General features: G+C 48.1%; 1 protein-coding gene across 6 annotated transcripts in view; it reads left to right on the forward strand.

Moving 5' to 3' along the window:
• The window catches only part of IGF2R (insulin like growth factor 2 receptor), a 112464-nt gene that overhangs the window by 39924 nt on the left and 55478 nt on the right, over positions 1–17062 (forward strand). For all 6 annotated transcript variants that reach the window (XM_034669409.1, XM_034669408.1, XM_034669410.1 and 3 more), the window contains 5 exons: positions 3650–3771; positions 5558–5656; positions 10416–10548; positions 13040–13169; positions 15067–15172. In XM_034669409.1, coding sequence (XP_034525300.1) covers positions 3650–3771; positions 5558–5656; positions 10416–10548; positions 13040–13169; positions 15067–15172 — 590 coding nt within the window. The remainder of the gene's footprint in view (positions 1–3649; positions 3772–5557; positions 5657–10415; positions 10549–13039; positions 13170–15066; positions 15173–17062) is intronic.

Raw genomic sequence — 17062 nt, forward strand, 5'->3', positions numbered from 1 at the left:
GGCGAGCGCGGCCTGGTCTGGCGGGCCCGGCCTGGAGACCGCGGTCTGGCGGGCCTGGCGCGCGCAGCCTGGTCTGGAGGACCCGGCCTGGAGAGCGCGGCCTGGAGGACCCTGCGCGGTCTGGTCTGGTGGGGCCCCGCCAGTGCGGTCTGGTCTGGCGGACCCGGCCTGGAGAGCGTGGTCTGGCGGGCCCGGCGCGCGGTCTGGAGGACCCGGCGCGGTCTGGCGGGCCCGGCGAGCCGCGGCCCAGCCCATTTGGCGCCGTCCTCAGGAGCTGGCCGTGGGCCTGGCGTGCTGGCCGCGGCCCCACAGTCCTCACCCGGCTCTCGTCCGGGGAGGACGGCCAGGCTGGCCGGTTGCCGCGGTTGTCTGCCGCGGTTCGCTGCGGCCTCTCCCCGAGTGCCCCTGTTGGCAGCCGGTCCCGGCCACCGGGCGGAGCGGGCAGAGGAAGAAGGCGAGGTGAACAGGCGGGTGCGATGCTGATGCGGGCCTGGCGCTTAGGGATGCCGGTGCCCCGTGCCGCGGCGGCAAAGGTTGGCTGGATCCCTCCCAGCCCGAGGCCAGGGCCCTCCGCGTTTCCTTTTCAGGGTGGGCCCAGCTGTTATGAGGAGCCCCCAGGAGCTCTGGGCACAGGGCCGGAAGGGGCCGCTCTGTGGGGGGACGGGAGGCGTGGGGGAGGGTCTTCAAGGTGGGGGGGAGCGCGGCCTGTGAGCGCCCCCTTCTGGCCGCAGCGAGTGCCGCTTCCTGCCGTCCTCGCCCGCCCTCCGTGTCTCCTGGAGCGCAGCGCTGCAGGGGCGCGTCGAAGCCCCGCCCCGTTTCCCGGCGCTAGACACGCCTGCCGTGGGCGGGGCTACGGGCGCTGTCCACGGGGCGCTGTCCTCGGTCCCGGAGACTGCAGGGCTTCTGTGCTCTCAGCTGAGAAAAAAGATTTTCGGACAGATCGCGGGAGTTTTAGGGAGAGAGCGCGATTCAGGCAGACCTTTGCACAAAGGCAGGCGGGCAGTCAGGAGAAAGAACCAATGGACTGTGAGCCTGGTTCTGTGGGGGCAGCTCTGAAACCCATTACCCCCTCTCCACTGGCATCTTAATTTTCACCCTCCCCCTCTTCTTCCTCCTTTATTTCTTTTTTTTCAAAGAAGATCTCAGGTGTTTGTATCGAATTGGACGAGTTGTAACCCTGAGGTCACGATACAGAGTCATAACTAATCCGTGGACTAACCTTTTTCTGTTCTTTTTTTTTAAGATTTTTTTTTTTATTAGAGAACGAGAGAGAGAGAGAGCGCGCGCACTAGAGGGAGGAGGGTCAGAGGGAGAAGCAGGCTCCCCGCTGAGCAGGGAGCCCGGATGCGGGACTTGATCCTGGGATTTCAGGATCATGACCTGAGCCGAAGGCAGTCACTTTAGTAAACTGAGCCACCCAGGTGCCTTTTTTCTGTTCTTTAATTAGCTGTTTTGGATGTGATGAGCACCATCCCCAACAAAATCTAGTAACCCGAGAATAACCACTATCTGTGTGTTTTCTCCATCTTCCTGTCTCCCATCAGTAGGAGTAATAATTAGCCTATATTTAAAATTTTCTTCCCTTTCTTTGTCTCTGTCTCTTTCTCAAAAGTCGGTGCGTGTGCGTGTGTGTGTGTGTGTGTGAGAGAGAGAGAGATTTTTATCTTCATAGAAAGTGCATATTATGCTATGTGTAATTTTCTGGGACTTAAAGTGGTAACAAATATTATGTTGCTAAAGATCGGCCATCTTGTTATTTTCCACTATGGTTTGTTCCAGCAAACTCTTACATAATATTGTGTAGATCTACCAAAGGTAAGTTATCCACTATTCTGCTGATGGGCATTCGGATTGTTTCCGGGTTTTTGCTCATGTTTCATGTGTTTCCTGCTATATATGTGCCTGGTTTTCTTTTGTGTAGATACCTACGTGTTGAATATGTAGTTCATGGGGTCCGTGAATGTTCAGTTTTAGGACCTAATGCCATGCTGGAGCAACGAAGGAGAGCTTTACCATTTCTCCTCCAACATTGGGTATTTAACTTTTGGCAGTGGAATGGTTGTAATTGGTATGCCATGTGGTTTCAGTGTGCAATTCCTTGATTACCAGTAGTGTTGAACATCTATCTCTTCCTATATTTACTGACATATTTTTCTTCCCTTTGATTGATCTTATCCATTTTATATTGGGTTGTCTATTGCATGTGACCTATTTTATCTCTTAGAAGCCTTAGAATTTTCTCTTTGCCTGTGATATTAAAATTCACCAAGACATGACTAGGTGTGGGTTTTCCCTTATCTCTTCTCTTTGTGTGTTCTTGCAGTTAGAAGCTATTTTGTTTCACTTTCTAGGATTATAGAAAAAAGTTTTTTATTCTTTTGTTGTGTGTGAGTATATATATTTTTGATGCCAGTTCTTTGCCAGCTCTGTGTATCTCCCAGTTTATAACTAGTTTGTTTTCCTTAAGCTATTTTTTGATGAATGTAAACTTCTAAATTTAAGAAGTCAAATATATTAATATTTTGGAGTTAATGCTTTTGAGTCTTAAATATTTGTATATATTAAGATCTAAAAGAAAACTATATTTTCTAAGAGTTCTAAAGTTGGATGTTTATGTGTTTAATTATTTATTTTTATTTTTATTTATTTGACAGAGATAGAGACAGCCAGCGAGAGAGGGAACACAAGCAGGGGGAGTGGGAGAGGAAGAAGCAGGCTCATAGCAGAGGAGCCTGATGTGGGGCTCGATCCCAGAACGCCGGGATCACGCCCTGAGCCGAAGGCAGACGCTTCACCGCTATGCCACCCAGGCGCCCTTATGTGTTTAATTATTTTAGAGTTGATTTTCATATACAGTGGTAGATAGGGATCCAATTTTTATCTTTTTTCCCATATGGATTGTCATTTTGTTTTCAGTTCCCTTTGTTGAATAGTCTCTTCTTTGCCCATTGATCTGTTATTCTGTCATATATCAAGGTTTGATTCATACATATCTAATCTGCTTGTCAGTTTATCTGTTCCTATACCAACTATCACCATATTGGTATGGTATAGACATTTTATTCTGGATTATTACAGTGACATACCAAGCAAACTGAAATGCAATCATCCCACTTGTGGGCCATTCTAAAGAATTTTTATTTTATAGCATGTATGATGGGAAATTATTGAAGAACTTAAGCCGTTGAGTCATATATTCTAATTTATGTTTTCGAAGATCACATTGGTTGAGGTAGATGGGGAAAAGGGGGATGGTGGTGAGAGACAAGAGTGGAGGCAAGGGGACCAATGCTATGCTATTGCCAGGGTGTAGGTGAGAGATGATAGTGGTTTTAGTATGAGCAGTAGTAGGGGTGGTGAGATGTGGATGGATTTGAGATGGAGGTAAAACCATTAGAACTTTCTGATTTACTGAATGTGGTAGATGAGAGAAAGAAAAGATTCAAATGTAATGTGTTTGGGCCTTGAACAGCAGCTGGGTGGTTGGAGATGCCATTCCTCAGATGGAGGATTCTGGAGAAGGGACAGTTTGTGAGTTTATGAGCCTTCAGATGAATTATAGTACCACTTTTAATTTGCTTATGCTTGGAAATGGCTTTATGGTTATGAATGTTTTATAGCTTGTTCATGCTCTTTCCTTTCCAAATAGGTGATTCTTCTTCAAAAACTGTAACCAGATCTCTTCTGGAATTCAACACAACAGAGAGCTGTAAGCAAAAACCAGATCACAAAATCCAGAGTAGCATTACCTTCTTATGTGGGAAAACCTTGGTGAGTCCACACAAAGTCACTTTATAATGCTCCTTTTTTAAAAATGTTTGCCCGTTAGGCATTCTTACTATAGTGTTTTTCTGGGAAGAGTAAGTGAGCAAAATTAAAAACACAAACAGAACCATCAAACCACCAACCAAAACACCATCACCATTAAGAACCAATATGTAAACAAATGCTACCCCATAGTTACAACTTTTAGGTGAAACTTGACCTACATCCTGTGTAAAAACTACAATTCAAAGTGATTAGTGTGTTTAAACTCAAAACATTGTTGAGTGTTTACGTTGTAGGCATACATTTTTTTTTTCTTTCTAAAACTTCTTTTCCTAGCATTTTATCTTGGTAGTTTTTAAGGCAATGCATTTATTTATTTTTTTTTAAGATTTTTTTTTTTTTTAAATTTATTCGACAGAGATAGAGACAGCCAGCGAGAGAGGGAACACAAACAGGGGGAGTGGGAGAGAGAAGCAGGCTCATAGCAGAGGAGCCTGACGTGGGGGCTCGATCCCATAACGCCGGGATCACGCCCTGAGCCGAAGGCAGACGCTTTAACCGCTGAGCCACCCAGGCGCCCCTATTTATTTTTTTTTAAACTGTTTTTGTTTCCTCATTTACATTAAATTGGAGAGAGCAACATCTATCTAGGAGAAATCTTGGCCAGTAGGTAATGGCCATTCATCACACCTTTTTTGCATGTTACTAGTATTGCAAGGGGACATCATTGTTTAAAGCATGGTATTTGTTCTTACTCTTGCATATTGCATGTGAGTTGTTGGGCTTAATTTCTGGTATATAGAAAGAGACTTTCAGTAAGTAATTGCTAACTTATAGGAGAAGCAGTTTGTATACAGATCCTACGAACGTTCTCTAATCAGAGTAAGAACCCAAGTATTTAGAAAAGTGAGGTTGAGTGAACTCAGGTAAGCTGCCAGATCGCTTTCAGGTACCATTGGAGAATTCAGTGCACCTTCAGGCCCATAATGTTTCCTCTGAAGAACTTTAAAAATAGAGCTTAACATTGTTAATTTTGGACCAGCCTGTCAGATGCACTCTTGTCTATGTTGAAACCTTAGAAAAAGATCTGTTTGTAGTGGTATGAAATGTGGAGGTCTTTGTTACAGAATAAGCTAGCTGCTGCTTTAATTTTAACTGATTTCCCTCAAGAATTCTGTGTTCATCATATGAGAACCAGAATTGCAAAGAGCTCCCTAGATTTGCATGTGGGAGTGTTGAGGTAAATTCGGTGTCACGTATCACCCAGCAGCGCTGTGGTTGACCATTTTGGAGTCGACCCTGGTTGCAGTCTGTGCGGAGGGGCTGCCCTTGAGTGTGGGGGTGTCTAAAGCGAGGCTGGTGTATGAACTCGGTCGGGTCCAGATGGGCCTCCATCCTCAGCTTACAGGAAGTATGAGGTCACATTTTCTGGCTTTGATTTTGTTGGCATTTGGTTAAGAGAACATTTGGAGTTCGAGAGTGGAAGGGCTCTGAGGACTGCATCCCATGAGTTTGCTGTGCTTGCATAGTTGGGGCAGTAGAACAGTTTTGGACCAGTTACACCAAAATTCCAACATGATTTCACGAAGCTTTTGTCTCATAATTTCTGGGTTTGGGAACTTCTCGGTGATCTTGATTAACTAAAACAGTTGTGTCCTCCTTCCTCCCCCTTCTCACCGCTTTTAAAATTTTCATTAGCCTTTACTGTTTCTAACTTTAAGGGGAGAAAAAAAAAAACCCTTAACAATATGCAGTATGGTAACTTATTTTTACTTTTTTTTAAAAATAGGGAACTCCTGAATTTGTAACTGCAACAGACTGTGTGCATTACTTCGAGTGGAGGACTACTGCCGCCTGCAAAAAAGACACATTTAAAGCTAATAAAGAGGTAACAGGGGGACTCAAGGTCATGTGCTTACGAAGGCCATTCTGGGCCCTTTAAGATTTGAAATACTGGCACAAACCTTCTGGGGTAAAAATCTTTTTTAGTTTTCAGATTCCATTTGAGCAGAGATACCGTGTGATTTAATTGTTAAAATGATGCTGGGTGGTTTTTATTTTTAGGACAGGGCATTTAAAATATCCCAGGATGTGATTAGAAGAAGACTGGTTCACCATCTACTCAGTTGGTTAGTTAGTTAGTTTTTGGTTTTTGGTGCTGTGCAGCTCAGTGACTGACGCGGGTGGGTTTGTGTTTCGATTACTCACTCTCCCTCCTGGAGCCCATCTCCTCAGGCTCGGGGTGGCTTCCGGATGCTCTGAGGTGAGTCCAGGCCAGGTGTCCCTAGCCATTCAGTTCTTTGACGGTTCCCCTCAGAGCCTAGATGGCTGCTGTCCTTCTGTCCGTGCTTTCTCTGGTGTTTGGTGAAGTCATCCTTGGTGATTCACGAAGTGTCCTTGCCCCGAGCCCAGAGACTCTGAGGTCGTCTTGGCTGTGCAGCACTGCCCTGCTGCTCCCCTCCCCTACCCCAGGTCCGAACGTGGTTTTCTGTGCTTCCCTGGGCGACAGGCTTCACGGGTTGATTATTCTCATGTCTCTCCATTAGTTTTATGTTCTGAAGGGTTGAGTTCAAAGACCCTCTTAGGATCTAGGAACTGAAAGTGGGAGCAATCGGTAATTTTCACTGACGGCCCAACACCGAGTCATTCAAGAAGGGCAAAAAGAGAGGAGTTTGTTTTTAAAAAATAAAGCCAGATGAAGCTATAAATAATAAATGATCAGTGGTTTTTCAAATATGGCAGTCTTTAAAAGGAGAGTCTGATATGGACATGGAAGAGGCAAAATGTTGCCTCCCTGAAAAGAGCATAAGGGCCACTCAGTGAGAAAGAAGTTTTAAGTGTGGAAAGAGTAAAGGCCTAATACAGTGACATTGACCTTGAGGTGACAGTGTCAGATTTAAACCTTGGATTTTAATGCTTCAGTTAACCTGTGTGCCAGTGTACGGTGAGTGGCAGGAAAAGCATCTGAGAACCATCCTGCTCTCCTGTGGGACGTCAGACCTCTCTGGGCCCCGCAGTTGTCCCCCCGGGCTCTGGTTCTCCAGCTCAGCAGTGACACCCATTTTTCCTGTTTCACGGGGTGTCCGCGTCTTGCCTTGTGTTTCTGAGCTGAATGTTGTGTCTCCCATTACCTGGGGGAAAATTGCTTTGCAAAATAAATGCATAAATAGCTACTTGTTTTCCATTTTCTTTGTGTTGGAGGTCAGAAGTCACAGACTACAGCCCCTGGGCCAAAGCCCGCCCTGGCCCATGTTTGTACAGCCCCAGAATGAAGAACAGTTTTTACATTTGTACAGGATTGTGAAAAAAGCAAAGAAGCACAAGAGAGACCCGTGTGACTCACAGAGCCTGAACTATTTACTTTGTTGCCCTTTACCGGAAAGTGTGTGGCCCCTTGCTCTACATCGGTTTTGATGTATGAGGGGAGAAGTCTAGTCTGTGTTTTTTCTCAAAACAGTGACATTTAATTTCTCTTCGAAGCTGATCTAAAGATGGAAGAGGAATGTGCACTTTGTCCTCAGCGATCCTCTCTTTAGGTCTAGTTGGCAGCCAGGGCTTTATTCACTCAGTTTTCATTTACCGAGGGCCTGTCGTGGATCAAGAAGTAGGAATTTCATTACATTTTGAAAGGGTTCTTGCTTTTAGAGAACCCATAGACTAAGGGTATGAAGGGCAGGTCCTCGTTCGTGGCCTGGATTCGTTGTGCCTCAGGTACAGGTAAATCAAGGCGGGAAGAGCGAAGGAGCATGGTGGCTGCTGAAAGGCAGCGGTGTCACTGCTAGCAAATCCAATCAGGTTTCCTCCTCTCTGTCTTCAGTAAGGTTTCATTACACCTTTATACCTTACAGGCAAAGGCATCACTTCAGAGAATGTAGTAAATGTTTTATGTTAAAAAAAAAAAAAAAAGGAAGGCAATCCAGATTTGGTTTAGTGTCACTGGAGTTTTGATTTCTGTAGGTCCTTTTAGTGTCAGTTGCTTTATCTGATTTAGAATAATTGGGGGGCGAAGCTCATGGTAGTTCAGACGCTGCCTGTACATACTGCCGGGACAATGCTTGTTGAGTGGATTCCAGTAGGATTTTTTTAAGGCAATAATGTCTTTAAAATATTTTGGATGTACGTCCCCTTGGGCGCACAGCAAGTTCAGGACCGGCGTGCTCGTATTCTTACCAGAGCGACATAAATATGGTTCATATACGTCCGGCACTAACAAGGTTGATTCACTGTGTGGTGTGTGAAGCTGGCAAACGACCTCCTTCCCCCGCGGGTGCATTCCTTCTCTTATGAATGTCTCCATTGCTTTCTTCGTGGAGCAGGAAGTGGGGAGGACTTTCCCCAGGAGCCTTGACTGTTTTTCCGATGCACACTCCAATTCTGTGGGGTGCTGTGTTAGGCGTGCCTTCTAGTCCTTCCTGGAGCAGAGAGCTGGCCAGAAGTTGCTGAAACCGCCTCGAGCCGGGTGTCTGCGGAGCTCGCTGTCGGGAATCTCTCAGGTCTCGTTGACGCTGAGCTAGCTGAGAACTCTGAGCTCTTTGAGACGTGGCCCTGGCTTCCCTTCCCGCCGGCCGCCAGCCTGCTCCCCTCTCTCAGAGGCCTTCATTTTGTAGCGAGGGAGCCGCTCCTTGTCTCCCGTCCCCGCCCCCGCTGGCTGGGTCGCTCCCTGCTCGAGTTACCGCTCCTGCTGACCTTGCTGGAGGGTGACAGGCTTTCTGTTTGCAGGATCGTGGCCACCGCGGTCCCTTTCACTGGAGCCTGGGCGCAGTCTGCAGGAGTACCTTCGATCAGGGTGCTTTTCTGCAGGGTGTGGTGTGAGCCGTGCGGCCGGCCTTCTGTCCTTGCTGGCTGTGTGTGCCTGCGCCCTCCCCACTCGGCCCCTCAGGCGTCAGGGGCCCCACGATCTGCTGTGGGCCTGGGGACAGTTTGCTGTAGGGGTCTGGTTGGAATGAGTTCATGTGTCCCCTGAGGCTGCGAGGCGGTGCCGGTGGACTCGAGCCATTAGATCTCTGTGAGATCTCTGAGAACCGGACTGGGAAAAGGGTTAGTAGGTCAGATCATTCCTGCCCGTTTGGTAGCATCTTTCTAAGAAAAATTGTTAGCTCAACGGCAAGCAGTTAACTTGCGTTGTGCGGGTCTCTCTGCCCGTGAAGGGCCTCCGTCTAAGAGACAGAGCGCGTGCTGCTTCTGCACTGTCGTCAGGTTGGCAGATGATGAGGTGACGCACCGGAGGCCAGGGACCGTCTGCCGATCAGAGATTCGGTTGGAAGGCAGAACGGAAAGGACTTGCTGATGGTCTTGGATGTAGAATGTCGGGGTCTAGGATGCCGTTCAGGTTTGAGCTTGAGCCGCTGGCTGAATGCCGAGATGGGGAACAATGGAGTAAGAGCAGGTTTGGGGTGAGAAATCAAAGGCCCGTTCATTTCTGTTCTTTTTTTTACTTTATTACTTTTTAATTTTTTTAATTTTTAATTTTTTATTCAGTTTAGCAGAGTGTATTACTAGTTTGGGGGTAGAATTTTTTATTTTTTTATTTAACTTAGTTAACATATAGTGTATTATTAGTTTCAGGGGTAGAATTTAGTGATTCGTCAGTGGCATATAACACCCAGCGCTCATTTTTAAATGTTAAATTTGAGATGCTTTTGGGTATCTCAGTGATAATACGAACTAACAGTAACAAGTAACACTTACATGGGCTTGACAGGAACTGTACCAAGAACTTTACATACATTCACTCATTCAGTCCTTACAGTAGCCCTCTGAGGTAACGACTGTTGTTATTTCCATTTGACCCATGGGGAAATGGAGACACAGAGGTCAGATTGGCTCACGGTCTTACTAAGTGTCGGCAGCCGGAGTTTGGATGCAAGCATTCTGTCTCCAGAGTCCACTGATAAACAGGACCTACTGCACTTGGCTAGGAAGTCTGCAGTTGGGCAGGAGGTCACCAGTGGGATGAGTGTAGACAGGGAAGTGACTAGAGAAGTCAGGTGTGGAGCACGTCTGCATTAAGAGTTAGTTAGAAGGGAGTTGAAGAAGGAGGCTGAGAAGGAGCAGCCAGTGGGTGGAGGGAAACCAGGAGCCTTTGGAGAGCCAGGCAGCAGAGGGAAGAATGGGGTTGGGCAGTAGGGAAGGGTCAGTGGCACTTGAATGCCACTGTGAGTAAGGCCAGGGGAAGGCTGAGAATGCTCATCCCATCTGCAGCAGGTGGTCTATGGTGACTGGGTGGGAGTGGTTTTGGTATAGTGGGGACAGCAACCTTCCGTGCCCCCATTCAGGAAGAATGGAAGGGGAGGAAGGGGAGTGGATGAGGATGGACCAGTCAAGTAATTTCACCACAAGTTGCAGAGCTCCGGGATGAGGGCCGAGGGCAGCGTATGGGTGAGGGAGGTCATCTGTAAGCTGGCGGATACTACAGCATGCTGATGGAGTTGGGACAGTCGGGAGGGAAAGACGTGGTGCTAAATGCAGAGTAGTTGAAACACTTGTTGACCTTTGCTTTGTTTCTTTTGTCTCCGGGGGACCCCACGGCCTGATAGACCCTAAGCAGTGGAGACCAGTGTTCTGTGATATTGGTCAGAGGCTCTGCCGAGCCGGTACCCCAAGAAGGTGGGTGTCCAAGACTCACTTTTTCTCTTCCTCTCTTCTAGGTGCCATGCTACGCATTTGATGGAGAGCTCAAGAAGCATGATTTAAATCCACTGATCAAGATTAGCGGGGGTTACTTGGTAGATGATCCTGACCCGGACTCTTCCCTGTTCATCAATGTTTGTAGAGACATAGGTAGGTTTGGGGGTGGTGGTGGTGAAGGATTTCTTAGAAGGCTTCGCTATCTTTGCCCTTCCACCATTATTCCTAGTTGGATATCTGTGTCACTGAATTGGCCCTCTAAGGAGGCAGGAAGATATTCTCCATGTGTAAGCCCACCCCAGGGACGCCAGTAAGCTCTGGTTCCATCACAGATTTTATCCAGACTGTTGGTCCATCTCAGGGAGTTCTCTCTGGCAGACGTTTTGATTCCGGGATTCTTGGGTAACTGACTTCCAGTGAGATGGTGGGAGAAGGAATGGGGTGGGTGTGCTGGCTGCCCCAAACCAGCTGCAGCAGGATGAGTCAGCCTTCCTGGGAGGGGCTGTGGGGAGGACGGCCTGTAGCCAGCTTTGCGTACCTATGTCTGTGGGCTTTGAGTTGCAGGCTGGGTGACAGGGTGAGAAGGATGGTCAACTGACCTTGGGAACTGGGTTGTGATGCGTATTTTGCCCATAGCCAACTTCTTGCCTGGCTTTCTCCTTACGTGCCAGAAGTGGTGTGAGAACGTTGGGTGTCTTTGCTAAATTAACTGAAGGCTGTAAATGGTCTTTATCTAAATAGGGCCTTACGAAGTTTTTACTAAGCCTTTGTTTTGTCAGCACTTTCTGGAACCTAGCTTTATGTGTTTCTCAGGGAGTTGTTGGTCCCGTAGACCAAGATTTGCCTTTCTGCTATGCCAGCAGCATTTGTGTCTTGAGTAGATTTTACTGGTAATTAGCAAATAAAAATACCATTTTTAGTGTTTTCTTTATGTTTCTGTTTCTCACATTATACATGGGACTTTGGCCTTAGAAAACTATGGAAAAATATTAAAAATAAACTCAGTACAGGAGGGTGTGGCTGGGTGGTACGTACATGAGTTTATGGTGAATTGTACAAATACATCATGTACCATTTTGATTATTTTCTAAACAGTTGTAAAATGTGAGTATACCGCATACGTGCTTCACTAAACATGACCAGTGATAATTTTAGACTTTTTGTGTGTCAGGCTCTTTACATCATTCCTTTGTTCTCCAAGGACGGCTTTTAATGTCTTCTTGGAAGAAGGCAGACAGACAAAGCCTGTGTCTTAAATGGGTCCGCAGCTCAAATTTGATTATAAAGCTGAAGAGTCTTGCAGATTATTGAATTCATTTTAGTTTAGAAAACATTTAGATTCCTGGTCTTTTATCATTTTGAGGATTATCTGAATTCAGGGGAGGTTTTCTTACAAAAGTCTTTTTCTTTGATTGTTGGCAGTTTGGGTTGAACTTCAGTGACTTTAACTCACAGTAATTTTGTAAATTTTAAAGTTAAAAGTTAAAAAAAGTGGATTTACCGATTTTCATCCAGACCTTCTCCATCCCCAGGAAGTTGCCTCAGGCCACAAACCTTGTTGCTAGTGACTCTGAGAACCTCATGAGCAGTGGTGGGCTTGCTGCTCTGTGTCCCCTCTGCACACTCAGGGCTCTTGCCTCCTGTTTTGCCTTCAGTAAACCAAGGGATCTGCTGACGCCGTGGGGCAAGCGGCCCAGCAGGTACTCGATGTGAACTCAAGCCACCCCCTTGTGCAGTTTTGCCGTGCAACCTTGACCTCCTACAGGTCCGCTTTCCTTTTCATCAGCTTGTGCGGCCTCTGTCGAACTGGAGAGGATAGGGCAGCCCTCCCCCTCTGATTGATAAGGCTTTAGTTAAAGGCCAGGCGGGCCATAGTTACTCCTTCATGGGGGACATATTTTTTTGAGCCCGTCATGTGGTAGGCCCTGAGTCACAGCCCGGATGGAGCTCCAGTCAGGTGCAGTACCAGTCACGTGCCTGCGAAGTGAGTAAACCCAGCACCATGTACAAGCAGAGCCATGGGTCACCTGAAGTCTGAGCATTGTTCTGGACACATCTGGATGTTCTTTAATCCTCTCCTAAACCTTTGGGGGATGTGCCCGCAATTGGATAGTTGTGTAATTAGAGCAAAGTTGCAGAGATAGCAAGTGTGGTTTTAAGATCTCAACTGAGAGCTGTATGTAGGTTCTTTCGGTGAATCTCCTCATCTTCCCGCCAATCTACGGAGTGCCTGCATTTTCTAGTTTATAGCTTGGAGAGGGGATACTGCTCCAGTTAGTGTATCTTTAGAAAACTTGGGGGGGTACCTGTGTTCCTTGAGTACAAATCACGTGATAGTCCCTGTTTCTCAGGCGTCTGTTCCCTACCAGGTGCAGAGTGAGCGCCTTGCCGGCCTGCCTCTGCTTCCCAGCAGCCCTGCGGGGCAGGCCGCATGCACTTCATGAGTCTGGAGAGGTCCCTGGTGCGCCCACGGTCTCTCTCAGAATGGGAGCGGATCCTAGCTCGTTTTTTGTTTCCAGACTTCTACTTTGTGTTACTTTGAGGACTTTCCAAACTTGGATGATTCGTAAAGGGATGTAAGGTTGAGTGGGATTACCAGTCCTGACGTACAGTCTGACGGAGCGTCACACGCGATGTCTTACAGACTCACTACGGGACTCCAGTCCGCAGCTGCGTGGCTGTCCCCCCGGCACGGCCGCCTGCCTGGTGAGAGGGGACCGGGCCTTTGACGTCGGCCAGCCCAAGGAGGGACTGAAGCTCGTGAGCAAGGACAGGTGGGTGTGCCATCGGTGCGTGTGCACCTCAGCAAGTCCCTGCAGATGTTTGTGAAATCATTCGTGGCGGCTGCAAGTCCCACAGGCCACTTTGCTTGTTGACGTCCAGTCATGTGTCTTTACAGCCATTGGAGATGTATATCGTGAGGCAGCCCATATCCATACGTGTGTTTGGTTCATGAAGTAATCCTACCTTCAGGCGTGCTCTCATAGTTTCTGTGTCACGTGTGAAGTTGCTTTTGTGTCCCTTGTCCTTTGTTCTTTGAGAACACCATCGTGAGGGGTGCCTGGGTGGCTCGCTCGGTGGAACGTCTGCCTTCGGCTCAGGGCATGATCCTGGGGCCCTGGGATCGAGCTGCAGTGGGTTCCCTGCTCAGTGGGGAGTCTGCTGCTTTCTCTCCCTCTGCCTGCTGCTCCCCCTCTTGTGTGTGCGCTCGCTTTCTCTCGCTAACAATAATAATAAAAAAAAAATCTTAAAAAAAAACCCACCGTCGTGGAGGGGCGGTTTGCTTCCTGCCTGGGGCATGGCGGGCACCCTCGTTCCCGGTGCGGGGAGGTTTGCTTCTTACAATATGCCGTGCTCTCGGCACAGGCTCTCCTGCTGCCTCCCTTCATACCTTGAAGTAGCGGAGAGATGTTTTTTCCAGCCTGCCCCACGCGACCATGTCTTAGATCACATCTTAGATTCCAGAGGCCTTTGGAAGCCGCCTTGCTGTGCCTTGTTCTGACACGGAACTGGTGGTATATCAGGGCGGGTGCTTCTGTCCACAGAAGACTCTGGAGCATAACCTAAATTTAAAAATGTTTGGGAGGTTTCTATATGTGTGTCTGTATTAGTTTGCCAGGGCTGCCGTCACAAAGTGCCATAGGCTGGCTCCAGCAGCAGAGATTTATTTCCTTTCCATTCTGGAGGCTAGGAGTCCAAAGTGTCAGGAGGGCTGGTTTCTTCTGAGGCCCCTCTCCTTGCCTTGTAAATGGTCACCTTCTCCCTGTGTCCTCACATGGTCTGTTCCTCTGTGTGCCTATGCCCTGGTCTCTCCTTCTGTTAAGGACGCCAGTCATATCTTCGTAGCTCCACGCTCCCACCCCCCGCACTCCCTTGGCCTCATTTTTACTTCGTCACCTCTGTAGAAGCCTTGTCTTTGAGTACAGTCACGTGCTGAGGTCCTGGGGATTAGGGCTGCGGATATAAATTGTAGGGGGACACAGTTCAGCCCCTCACACTGTCCTGAGTGACACGTGGGTGACTCCTCACGGGGAGAGGAGACTGCACAACGTGGGCATTGAGTGAGAGCGCGAGCTTGTCTTCGGGGAGGACGGTCATCTGTTCCGTGCGGCTCTGTGGCGGGCACGCCGGTAGCAGCAGGCGCGTCCTGCAGGGAGACCCACACGCGCTCTGGCGGCTCGGGCTCTTCCTGGCTGTGGGAGGTCACGGCGGCCGGGGCACTTGGCTGTCTTCAGGTTAAAGAGAAAAAGATCTTGGCTTATACTTACAAGTTATTGTTTAGGGAAGAAGTGGCCGTGCAGCCTCGTGGACAGAAATGCACTCGGCCTGTCGGCTGTGTTTATTTTGTTTTCCTCGATCGTTTATAGTTTTTTCTTGTGTGTCTTACTCAAGCAGCTTTTCTTAGTATTTAAATTTACATGTTGGTCATTTTATTTATTTTTAAATAGAAAATAGCATTCATTGAAGTTTACTTAAAAACTTTTTTCTTTCTTTTTTTTTTTTTTAGTGGAAATCGAAGGTATTTCGTACAATGGCTTCCTTTATAATATAAAAGTTTAGTGTTCATTCTGTTACACCTGGCCCCCAAATGAGGGGACGCTTAGGGCAGCAGATCAATTTGAATGTAATTCACACTTCTGTAACACTCTTTTCTCAACGTGTGTCGTTCAGGCTTGTCCTGAGTTACGTGAAAGAAGGGGCCGGGGAGCTAGACTTCTGTGACGGTCACAGCCCGGCAGTGACGATCACGTTTGTCTGCCCGTCGGAGCGCAGAGAGGTGAGTGGGTTGTCTTCGGAGGACTTCCCGGCAGCGGCGGTAGCGTGGGCCGTCTAGGTGAACACACCTAGGGCTGGGGCAAGGCAGTAGGTCTGGGGGCAGGAGAGGGACAGCCACAGAAAGCCTCGGCGCTGGAATATCTGGGAAGGCGCACTTCCTGGGGTAGTCTCTGCTGCATGTGTGAGCGTCTCGGGGGACAGCAGCTTGGCATTTGCTTTTTCTCACCGACCTGGAGGGGCCTCTGTGTGTGTCGATGCGGGATGGTGTGTCGACGTAGGATGGTGTTTTGTTCTAGTTTGTGTGAAATGATTTTAAGTGATTCATGGAAAGATTTTTAAAATTTATATAGTAATGCTGATTTGAATGAATGAAAAACCGTATTTATAATCTCAAACCTGTAATTTCCTAGCTAGTATTGGTTAGGATGAGGCAATGTAAAAATAGCTAATTGGTTTATAGAAACATAGTAAGGAATGAATGGAACAGATGGTGAGCAGACCTGGCCGAGCTTGTGCAGGCAGTGACTGGAGTTTGGGGGCTACTCAGGTAGGAGAGTCCTGGCGAGAAGGAAGGTTCTTATTTGAGGGTCTTGCAGTGGAGCATTTCATCCCCTCCTCCCTCACTCGCAGGCGGGTCCCTGACCCTGTCCTCTGGCTGTTCAATCAGTTCCAGCACACTTGTAAACTCCTTGAGGGTAGGGCTGGAGTCTGGTTGTCCTTGGGCCTGTGCCCAGCAGTGTTGCACGTGTCCGTTGCTGTTCGAGTGTTCTAGCAGGTGCCGGGTGCTGATGGAAGGGAGATAGCCCCCAGGGAGGAAGGGCAGGGCTTTCCTCTCATTTATTTCTGTCTCCTCATAATAGAATGAAGGAGGAGGAGCTGAATTCTTTGGCGAGGGACGTGAGCTCCCCCTCCTCACAAACAAACATGGAATTTGGTCTGGTTTCGTGCTGGCAGCTGGCCCGTTTTGTGTGTGAGGGATGTGGAGACAAAAGTGTAGGCCAGGCCAGCTTTCCATTATACGTCCGCAGACTTCCAGGGCCACGTGGTGTCCTCTTCGTAAAGACCTGACTGTCCAGCAGTCGACGTGAGTTCTGAAGGTGAATGTTAGGGAACGTTTGTGGACACTTTCCGCCTATGCCTGCAGATGTGGGGTGAAATTCTTCAGGCCTGATGAGACGCATGTTCTAAGCTGGACGGGGTCTTTGTGTTGCCCTTTCGTGTTTGTACGTTCAGGGAGGGAGCGGTTCATTCCACCACAGTGAGGGGAATTGGGAGCTCCCCTCCTTTCTTCTGCATGGGCTACAGGGCACTTGGTGGCATTAGGAAAGGAGGCCGTTTATTCGTGGAGCGAGAGGTTCCATTTCCAGCTTAACTGTTCACCACACAGAACTGGGTGACATACGACACCTTAACTCTTGAGGGTTTTTAAGTGTTTACGCAGGCTCATTGAATACCTTTAGGAGCTGGAATTTTAGTAAATGTTTACCTTGTCGTTTAGGGCTTTTTAAAAAAGCTGTATTGAATTTACATACTGTAACATTGACCTGTTTCAAGTACAACGAAATGGTTATTAGCATATTAATTGAATTGTGCAACCACTGGCACGATCTAACCTGAGAACATTTCTATCACCCCAGAAGAAACCCTGTGCCTGGGAGCAGCCACCCCCATTGCACCCCCAGCCGTGGCAGCTGCTAGTTGACTTTCTGTCTCCTGGAGTTGGTTTTCTTCTCTGATGAGTGAACCTTGCACTGGGAGAGCCTTTTGTGCCCGATTTCGCTCACTCGGCGCTCGGCACCCCCTCCCCAGCTGTCTGGCTTCCCCAAGCCAAGCAGTTAAAGCCTCGATTTTGAGTCAGACAGAGCTGGACTTGCAGCTCTGTGTCTTACTA

Source organism: Ailuropoda melanoleuca, chromosome 10, assembly GCF_002007445.2.
Source record: "Ailuropoda melanoleuca isolate Jingjing chromosome 10, ASM200744v2, whole genome shotgun sequence".
Lineage (NCBI taxonomy): Eukaryota > Metazoa > Chordata > Mammalia > Carnivora > Ursidae > Ailuropoda > Ailuropoda melanoleuca.